This window comes from Ctenopharyngodon idella, chromosome 20 (genome assembly GCF_019924925.1).
Source record: "Ctenopharyngodon idella isolate HZGC_01 chromosome 20, HZGC01, whole genome shotgun sequence".
NCBI lineage: Eukaryota > Metazoa > Chordata > Actinopteri > Cypriniformes > Xenocyprididae > Ctenopharyngodon > Ctenopharyngodon idella.
In genome coordinates, this window is record NC_067239.1 from 3,315,128 (window position 1) to 3,325,244 (window position 10,117).

The following is a 10,117-nucleotide window of genomic DNA, read 5'->3' on the forward strand; positions in this document are numbered from 1 at the left end:
TTTATTCTGCAGAACATAAAATAAGATAATTTGATAAAAATGTCTGTTTGTTGTTGTCATTTTTATTGGGACTAATAGAGAATGGTATTTCTACATCAGGCATCGATCATCACTTCACAAGTTGTCTGCTTTCCACTATGATTTAGGGTTGCACCTGAGGTGGCAAGGGAAATTTTAGATTTGGGATTTGGGACCTCAGGATGGTTTTTGTATTTTGTAGTGGTGGTAATTTGTAGGGATACACCGATACCATTTTTTCAGATCTGGTCCGATACCAAAAATTCTGAGTATCGACCAAATATAATAATAGGAACCTTGAATCATCTTGGAGAGAGCCGTAACCGAACACAACACGCAGTTTGAATGCTGAATGGAGAAGACTGACAGTTGCAGTGGAGAGAAGAGTTTAGGTGAACTTGAATTTAACAACTTAAATATTCATCTGTACCTCACATTAAACTATGGAATGGCTTCAGAACACTTGGAATATAGTGCACAAAAACTTTATGGTGCTTTATAATGATGTTGTGCCTTTTGTGGGGCTTAAAAATAACAGAGAAAAGTATACGCACAATATCGGATTTGGATCGGTCTCCTCTGACCGATACCCAATCCGGCAAAGAATGACAGTATCGGAGCCGGTAACGATACTGATTATCAGATCAGCTCATCCCTGGTCATTTGTGTGGCAAATTAAATAAATAATCATAATGTATTTATACATTTTTTACTTCTATGCTTATTAAAACATTTTATTTTTTCAAAATTGTTCTGAAGCAAAACTCACTTGAGCAACAAGTGCAGTAGGGTAGACACAATTATCCTTGATCTTCACTGCTTGTAAGGAACTGAGGGTAAAACAGGATTCTCACACAGGATTGCGCTTAATCAGCAAATACTGCACTTCCATAACAAACTCATTCAGAAAGCCTCTGTCTAAGTTCTGTTTGTGCCTAGGTTAATGGAAGCAGCCATTCCCAGCTGCAGCATACATGAAATGAAACCTGTGGGAACCACAGCAGCAGTACAGTAAGATCAGCATCAAGCTATGTAAAGATTAAAGATGCAGTCAGTGACTCCTGAGAAACACTGTTGATATTTGAAATCATCCCAAATAAACACACCCCTGCTCCACCGCCAAAATGGACCAACACGCAATGCAAGAGTGGATGTCGTGTCATTATAGCTGAAACGAAGCAAAATAATGCTTCGTGAAAAATAAAGCGAAGATGGCAAACAAACAATAAAGAACAAAAAATGAACATACAGTACAGAAGAGTATATCCAAGCAAGAGTTAGTTGTTAGTCTCTAGCAGCACACCAGCTCCAGACGAACAATGATACTCAAAACTGTCCTGTTATTATAGCTTATATTACAACAACAGCATATCTTGGTTCTGTGAAACATAGCACACCTGTGGTTTTCTTTACACATCACATTATGCATAAAAAGAAAAGAATTTACATTTTGAAATTTTGGCAGAAATATTAAATTAAATTAGTAAATTATAGCATACATTTTGAACTATAATAACCTTGATATCTTTCTTAAAGGGATAGTTCACCCAAAAATGAAATTTCTGTCATCATTACTCACCCTCAAGCTGTTCCAAACCTGTATGAATTTCTTTTTGTGCTGAACACAAAAGAAGATATTTTGAAAAATATGAGTAACCAAACAGTTGATGGACCCCATTGACTTCCATAGTATGGAAAACAAATACTATGGAAGTCAATGGTGCTCTTTAACTGTTTGGTTACTGATACATACAGGTTTGGAACAGCTTGAGGGTGAGTAAATGATAACTGAATGTTAATTTTTGGATGAACTATCCCTTTAATACTGCCATCGAGGGACAAATAAAAATATTATATTGAATATTGCTGCAAAGTCTATATCAAATGTTCTGATATAGCAAATGCCTTGTATTTCTCACACTGACCTACTGGCCTACAGAATCATTATGGTTTGACAAGCTCTAGCTGACAAACAAATAAATGGTGTTTGAGCACCTTTACTGGCTGCCTGTAGCACTGCACTCCTATCTATAGTTTCAGTTTCCCCTTTCAAGTTCTCTGAAGTCACACGCTACAGACACGCCTTTTTGCACTTTGAGGCTCTAACACAAATAATCAGGAAATGAATTCAACTCTTCGGCTCAAAGAACCTGCAACGTAAGCTGTTGTGTCTGTCGCTCTTGTTCATATGCAGTGAAATGGCAGAAGCCAGTATTTCAGTGGGACAGGACGAGTTCAGCTGTCCAGTGTGTCTGGATCTACTGAAGAATCCAGTGACCATTCCTTGTGGACACAGTTACTGTATGAGCTGTATTACCGGCTGCTGGAATCAGGATGATCAGAAGGGAGTTAATAGCTGCCCTCAGTGCAGACAGACCTTCACTCCAAGACCAGCTTTAGGTAAAAACACCATTTTGGCTGACATGGTGGAAAAACTGAAGAAGACTAAACTCCAAGCTGCTGTTCCTGCTGGATCTGGAGATGTGGAGTGTGACGTCTGCACTGGAAGAAAACACAAAGCTGTCAAGTCCTGTCTGGTGTGTCTGGAATCTTACTGTCAAACTCATTTTGAACGTCATGAAGAATTTCGCCCAGGAAAGCCACACAAAATGATTGATGCCACTGGACGACTCCAGCAGATGATCTGTCCTCAACACGGTAAACAACTGGAAATCTACTGCCGCACTGACCAGTGCTGTATTTGTTACCTGTGTACAGTTGATGAGCACAAAAACCACGACACTGTAACAGCTACAGCAGAGAGGACAGAGAAGCAGGTATTAATCAAATTATATTACTAATTTAACATTTACAAAATTACATTTCACATACTTAAAATGTAAAAGCTGCTCCACTCTTTCTGGGTTAAGAATATTTTAATATTTGTCCATTTGTAAGGAAAGAGCCAAGAGGCACTTTTTAAATGGCAAAAATGATTATAGGCTATCAGTATATTTCATTATAAACAGGATGTGACAATGTGTTTTTAAATCAGCGTGTGTAGATGAAAGCTATATTTTAAGAGTGTAGTCATTACATTTTAATGAAATAGTGGTTTTCAGTTTTAAGTAAGACTGCTGATCGTTTGTAATAGGATGCGAGTGCATACCGTAAGTGCAGTTACATAAACAGTGTTTGTATATCATTAACATTACATATGAAGTCTAGTGATTTAGTGACTCAAAAATAATTCTGTTAGAGCATTTTTCAGCAATTTTGTTGTTCAACAGAAACATCTGGAACAAACACAAAGAAACTTCCAGAAGAGAATCCAGCAGAGAGAGAAAGATCTTCAGGAGCTGAAAGAGGTTGTGCAGACTCATAAGGTGGGTTTTCTACGTGTCGACTGAGCCCAGTGGCACACAGTCCATGTGCAACTCTTGTGCAAGAGCTGATTGTGATGTGTGTCCTAACAGCGCTCCACAAAGGCAGAAGTAAAGAACAGTGAGAGGATCTTTGCTGAGTTGATCCGCTCCATTGAGAGAAGCCGATCCAGGGTGACACAGCTGATCAAATCTCGGGAAAAGACTGTAGTGAGATCAGCTGAAAAACTCATGAAGCAAATGAAGCAGGAGACTGATGACCTGAAGAGACAAGATGCTGAGATTGAGCAGCTTTCACACACAGAGCATCACATCCTTTTCCTACAGGTAGTAGAACAGGATAGTGATATATATACTAATATATATATATATATATATATATATATATATATGCTGAATGGTTGATATCTTGTCTGCTGAGCTACTTCTTGTCTTTATTTGATGACTGTTGTTTGTCTGCAGAGTTCCCAGTATTTCCCATTTCCCCCCGAATCAACAAATATTTTCAAGATTGTCATCAACACTCGCATCCATTATGATGATATTAGAAAATCTGTCTCTCTGCTACAACAGAAAGTTGAGGATTTCTGCAAAGAGGAGATAGGAAAGATATCTGGTAGAGGTAAAGTACTGTGGATGTTCAAATATTTGATGTGCATCATGTAACATATAGATGTGATTGTTATAAATTTTCTCTTTGAATAAACATCATAATTTAAATGACTGTTTGTTTCCATAGTGAGACACATTGAAGTCAATTTCTCATCTGAGGAAGAAGAGGATGAGGAGGAAGATGAGGATGAGGAGGAAGATGAGGAGAAAGATGAGGATGAGGACGAGAAGGAAGATGAGGATGAGGAGGAAGTTGAGGATGAGGACGAGAAAAAAGAGGAAGATGAGGATGAGGAGGAAGATGAGGATGAGGACGAGGAGGAAGTTGAGGATGAGGACGAGAAGAAAGAAGAAGATGAGGATGAGGAGGAAGATGAGGATGAGGACGAGGAGGAGGTTGAGGATAAGGACGAGAAGAAAGAGGAAGATGAGGATGAGGAGGGAGATGAGGATGAGGAGGGAGATGAGGATGAGGAGGACTTACAATGTAAGGTTACTAAAAAAATGCACACACAATGTATGCTTGTAGGCAGTGCTGGATAGTAAATGACTATATGTGATTTGAATTGTGTAATCAGGTTTCAAAAAGTAATTGTAATTAGATTATATTGTATTATAAAAGCTCATAATCAGATTACAGTTACAGTTCTTATTTACATGTAATGCAGGGATTCCCAAATTTATTTTGTCAGCAGAACCTCTTTGAATTAATATATTCACTTGAAGTTCCCCCTGAGTTAATAAGTTAACAACATATACACTATTATGGTCTGTCAAGATGTTGCAGGATGTAATGCAGTGCCATGTTGACTGCATTATCCACTAACCTGTCTGCTCAATAAGCAAACTGATGGGGTTCTAGCAAGGGTCCATTGATATCCTTTAGGTGGGCCAATACCAGGCTCTCAAATGACTTCATGACCACGGACATGAAAAGAAACAGGTCTGTAAGTCATTCAGTCCTGTGATCTTTGGATCATTTGGGATGGGGATGATGGTGAAGCGTTTGAACCAGGAAGGGACTTTGCACTGCTCCAGAGATCTGTTGAAGATCTGGGTGAAGATGGGTGAAAGCTAGTCTGCACAGACTATCAGGATGAGACACTGTTTGGGCCAAGAGCTTTCCTAATCTTCTGTCTTGTATTTGGTGATGTCTTTCAGGCTTTTCCACAATGATAACTGAAAACTTTCAGCTTTTCAGAGTAGCTTCTCTTAGCTTCTTACCAGTGTTTTTTTGTTTGTTTGTTTGTTTGTTTTGGCCAAATTATACAAGACTTGTCCCAACTTCTGTAGGCATCTTCTTTGGCCTGACTAAGCTGTCTGAGTTTTGCTGTAAACCAGGGTTTGCTGTATTTGAAAGTTAAATAAGTCATGGTGGGAACATACATGTCCTCACTGAAACTGACGTAGGATGTCACAGTATCGGTGAGCTCATCCAGATCAGTGACTGCAGCCAAAACACTCCATTCAGTGGAGTCAAAACAGTCTTGTAGATCCTTCTCCCCTTTGTAGGTGCATCTCTTTACAGTTCTTACTGCAGGTTTAGCAGATTTAAGTTTCTGCCTGTAGGTCAGGAGAAGATGAACTAGGCAGTGATCAGAGCATCCCAAAGCTGCTCTGGGAACTGAGCAATACACATTCTTTGTTGTGGTGTAGTAGTGGTAAAGAATGTTTCTGTCTCTGGTGGGGCATGTAATGGCCTCTGTGTATTTGGGCAACTCAAGGGAAAGGTTTGCTCTGTTAAAGTCCCAGAGAATAATATCAGAGTCTGGATGTTGTTGCTCCATGTTGTTTATTCCATTTTGCATAGACTTGAGGAGGGATGCTCTGAACAGATGGAAGCCTGGCAGATGTAATCTACTGTCCAGAATAGATTAGTTTAGCCAGGTTTCTATGTAGCACAAAGTAGCAGAACTGGAAATGTCCTTATTTGTCCTGGTAAGGAGAAGAATTTCACCTGTAGGTGAATAATTCACAATGGGGTTTTAAAGCCAAACTGTCAGAGCTTTACAAACATGTCAACACATTTCACTGATTTGAAAATAAGTAGGTGAGAATTGCCTAAAGCAGTTCATCCACTGTAAATGTTATGAGAAAAAAGTTATTAAAGACAGAACAAACAAACAATTAATTAAAAAAACCTAGGAGCTCCACAAACCAAGAACTTATGGAACATCTCAGTCGTTTGTTTTATATTACAAATTTGCACCTTTTCTTGACTAAATGATTAACTCTAGACCATGAACTTTCCTCCACAGTGTCACAGTCATTGTCCAGGTTCTTCAGAAAACCAGGCTCACAGCCCAGACCCTCCACAACATTAGAGTCATGGTCCAGGAGCTTTAGAGTGCCAGGCTCACAGCCCAGACCCTCCACAACATTAGAGTCACTGTCCAGAAGCTTCAGAGATCCAGGGTCACAGCCCAGATCCTCCACAACATTAGAGTCACGGTCCAGGAACTTCAGAGATCCAGGGTCACAGCCCAGACCCTCAACAACATTAGAGTCACTGTCCAGAAGCTTCAGAGATCCAGGGTCACAGCCCAGATCCTCCACAACATTAGAGTCACGGTCCAGGAACTTGAGAGATCCAAGGTCACAGCCCAGATCCTCCAGAACATTAGAGTCACGGTCCAGGAACTTCAGAGATCCAGGGTCACAGCCCAGACCCTCCACAACATTAGAGTCACTGTCCAGAAGCTTCAGAGATCCAGGGTCACAGCCCAGATCCTCCACAACATTAGAGTCACGGTCCAGGAACTTCAGAGATCCAGGGTCACAGCCCAGATCCTCCACAACATTAGAGTCACGGTCCAGGAACTTCAGAGATCCAGGGTCACAGACCCTCCACAACATTAGAGTCATGGTCCAGAAGCTTCAGAAATCCAGGGTCGAGGGGCGCTCGCGGACCCTGGAGAAGATGGCCACCTAATTTGTAGCTCCGCTCCCAATTGTTTAATAAATTGCTGCCCTCTTCGATTTAAGTTTAAGAATCTCCTAATTAAAAAGCTCAGTACACGACTAACATGTCTGAGACTCAAGATCCAAAGGACTTATGAACTTCACGGTCACAGAAAAAGAAGAAACAAACTGCTTCAGCAGAAACATCCTCATCTTCAACGGAACAAACTGACCCAACTTTGAATGAAATACAAGCGCTTAGCACCCGGCTGGGGAACATTGATGGTCATTTTGACACTATCGAAAATTGTCTTGATGCTATATCAACCTCGGTTTCTGCAATTCACAAGACTTTATCCAACTTATCACAAAGTGTGTCTTCAAGTGAAACCTGCTTAATGGAAGCTGAAAACAGAATTTCCACCACAGAAGACGCTCTGCGGGCCCGCAAGGGTGAACTTTCTGCTTTGACGAAAACGGTGAATCAACTTCAAGCTAAAGTGGATGACGTTGTGAAGAAGATCTTAGTCGATTGCAAAATGTGGATTCGCGTACCCGGCCAAGCTGTGTTGTTTTCATGATTTGGAGCTTTGCACTTTCAGTACTCCAGCCGCAGTGGAGGAGTTCACAGAGACTTTCCAAAATAAGTGATAAAGGGATTCTTATAATACTCTCTCATCTTTGTCATATTCAGAGGAGTAGTAATTTTCCCGGGTTCTCATATGCCATTTATTTGTTTCTAATCTGTTTGGAATGGCAGATGTGACTGTTAGTCCATTTAACGGACTTTACGGACATAATACATAATACAACTCCCACTCAAACTAACTGATCTGCTTTATGCCACGCTAGGGCTGAACTTAATCTTGATCAAACCAATCATGTTAAAAAGCTACTGTTTCTTTCCAAACAAAATTATTACGAGCATGCAAACAAATCTGGTAGACTGTTAGCATATCAGATTTTAAAAAAAAAACAATCTGAGAAAACAATTAAGTCTCTAAAGATGCCGGATGGTATCACAACATACGATCCTGCACTGATAAGCAATACATTTCGATCCTACTATGAATCACTATACTGTTCACAAAACAGTGCTTCACAATTAGAATTTCAATACTCACATCAAATTCAAAATACATTTTTATGGACGTACTGGATATTATTCGGCGCCATGATGAACATTGCAATTCCGGTGTTGTGCATAAGCTGCCGTCGCATTCTTCGTGCTGTCTGTATAAAGATACAGAGCAGAGACTGTGCAGCAAGTTGTATTGACAGACTTTAGCGATTTAAAGAAGAGAAAACTTCAGAATAATGTCACAGAACTCATTCATGAAGTTGTGTGACCAACACACGGCATTTGATCGAATTATTGAGTTTACACAAGGTAAAGTTTAATTGCAATATTGCCAAAATCCCATTATAATCGCATCATGAGGGTGGATGTAAAAACATTGATTGATCCGAGCTTATGCACCTCTGTTTTTGAATGAAAAAAGCATTTGTGGATAAATTTGTTAATACCCAATAAAAAATGGAAAAAAATGCACTAGTGTGATTTAATTTTTAACCAGGAAGTTGCATGAAATGTTTTTATTTTGTACAAAATAGTCATTTTTGACCAGGAACACCACAAATGACCAGCCTACAAAAAAATAGCTCATAAATCTCTCGTTATGCTGTATTATCACCAAATATTTTTCCCACCGGTTAATCGATGTGACAACACCAGTAATCCCGGTATCACCGGGTGGAGTTTTGTTTATCAACATTGGAGTTTTCCCTCTTTTCCACCTCGCTCTTAAATTGCTTATGAATGCCAAATTAGTGATTAGTTATAGTAATTAATTAATTAGTGGCATTCAGTTTTTTATTTGTAGCGTCTGTTCTCTAACTGAATTAAATTATTTTTATTACTAAAATGACAGTGGGGGCGGGGTTTTCATGTTTTATAAGGACATTCCACAAATAATATTTTTATACTGTACAAACTGTATATTCTATCCCCTAACCCTAAACACAACCCTCACAGAAAACTTTCTGCATTTTTATATTTTCAAAAAAAAAACGTAGTGTGATTATTATAAGCTGTCTTCCTCATAGGGACCAAAAAAAAATTCCCCACAAGGACAAGAATTTTAGATATTGCCGTCTTTGTGGGAACATATTGTCCCCATAATGTAGGGAATACCTGAACAACGCAAACACCTTTGCAGCTCGTTCATGACTTTCCCAGCAGTCTAGAGGAAAAAAGTACAGAATCCAAACATGCAGGACTTATCCCTCTTGACAGGACACAAGAATGCATCTCATTCCAGAATACAAATAAGACACACACAGGACAAAAGGACAGACAACTTCTCTGTCTTGCTTTAAAAGCAAGCATTGTATTTGAATACGCAGTCTCTGTAGTTGTGGTTTAGCATGGGGGAAAACCGAATCCCACTTACCAAATCATTTAAATTAGGGAAATGATAGATATCTAACAGATTTGGCTATTGTTAGGTTTACTTGTTTTGTGTTTAGCACTGTCCATGAGGGGGCGACCCTCTCCATGTAGATTAGAAGACACTACTGTTTAGAAGCCAATATGCCTTAACTTTTCGTCTGATGTTAGTGAAGATAATTTTAATTGTATTTCTCAAAAGTGCACTTCATGTATTAAACTCTTTTAATTACTAAAAACTATACACCAATAATGACAGAAAACGTATCAACAAGCACAAAATTCAGCTTGATCCAGTGCAAAAATCTGGCACGTGAGAGTCTAAGGGAGAGTGTTGGACAGTCTTTACAGAAGATGTAAATGAAGACTTAATGCAACAGTTAGAGCCACACACATTCACCCTGTTAAAAGACTAATACACAGAACAAGATATAAAAAAAACACCCACACATCTTGTCTGTGGTCTTGTTTTGGAGGCTTTTTTTCATATTGCTCAGATCGACACTGATGTGCTCATTTTAATGAATGAGTGTGTGCTGGTGGGCTTGTATGTGTGTGTGTGTGTGTGTGTGTGTGTGTGTACTGTTTTGTATTCCATGCAGGTCTCTGTCGCCAACAGCCGATCTATATTTAGCCTTACACGTGAGGCAGCAGGAAACAGGAGGGTAATGCTGCTCTAAAAATACCCCCGTTCCTATCGCTAGAACTTCTCATCATCAATCTTTGACGTACTTTCCCCTGCGTTCTTTTATTTAATCATATCACATACATTAACTTCCTGAATGCATTTTTTCCCCTTTATCATTATGTGCCC

At 39.4% G+C, this 10,117-nt stretch overlaps 1 protein-coding gene across 7 annotated transcripts; it reads left to right on the forward strand.

The window, feature by feature from the left end:
• Positions 1 to 2,093: 2,093 nt before the first annotated feature.
• Positions 2,094 to 8,404, forward strand: LOC127502170 (E3 ubiquitin/ISG15 ligase TRIM25-like). Of its 7 annotated transcripts, XM_051874810.1 has the most exons (8): positions 2,094 to 2,795; positions 3,249 to 3,344; positions 3,435 to 3,668; positions 3,804 to 3,963; positions 4,081 to 4,440; positions 6,212 to 6,247; positions 6,308 to 6,368; positions 6,549 to 8,404. In XM_051874810.1, the coding sequence occupies exons 1-8, from the start codon at positions 2,217 to 2,219 to the stop codon at positions 6,883 to 6,885; spliced, it is 1,863 nt and encodes a 620-aa protein (XP_051730770.1). In that variant the 5' UTR covers positions 2,094 to 2,216; the 3' UTR covers positions 6,886 to 8,404. The 7 variants fall into 7 exon arrangements, with proteins under 7 accessions (XP_051730770.1, XP_051730767.1, XP_051730766.1 ...); XM_051874807.1 differs by having other exon boundaries at positions 2,095 to 2,795; positions 6,308 to 8,404; XM_051874806.1 differs by having other exon boundaries at positions 2,096 to 2,795; positions 6,212 to 6,488.
• The last annotated feature ends 1,713 nt before the right edge of the window (positions 8,405 to 10,117 follow it).

Coding starts and splice junctions, on each gene's coding strand:
- LOC127502170 (XM_051874804.1), top strand. CDS start 2,217: ATGGCAGAAGCCAGTATTTCAGTGGGACAGGACGAGTTCAGCTGTCCA. Junction 3,669..3,803: donor ATCACATCCTTTTCCTACAG/GTAGTAGAACAG, acceptor GTTTGTCTGCAG/AGTTCCCAGTATTTCCCATT. Junction 3,964..4,080: donor AGGAAAGATATCTGGTAGAG/GTAAAGTACTGT, acceptor TTGTTTCCATAG/TGAGACACATTGAAGTCAAT.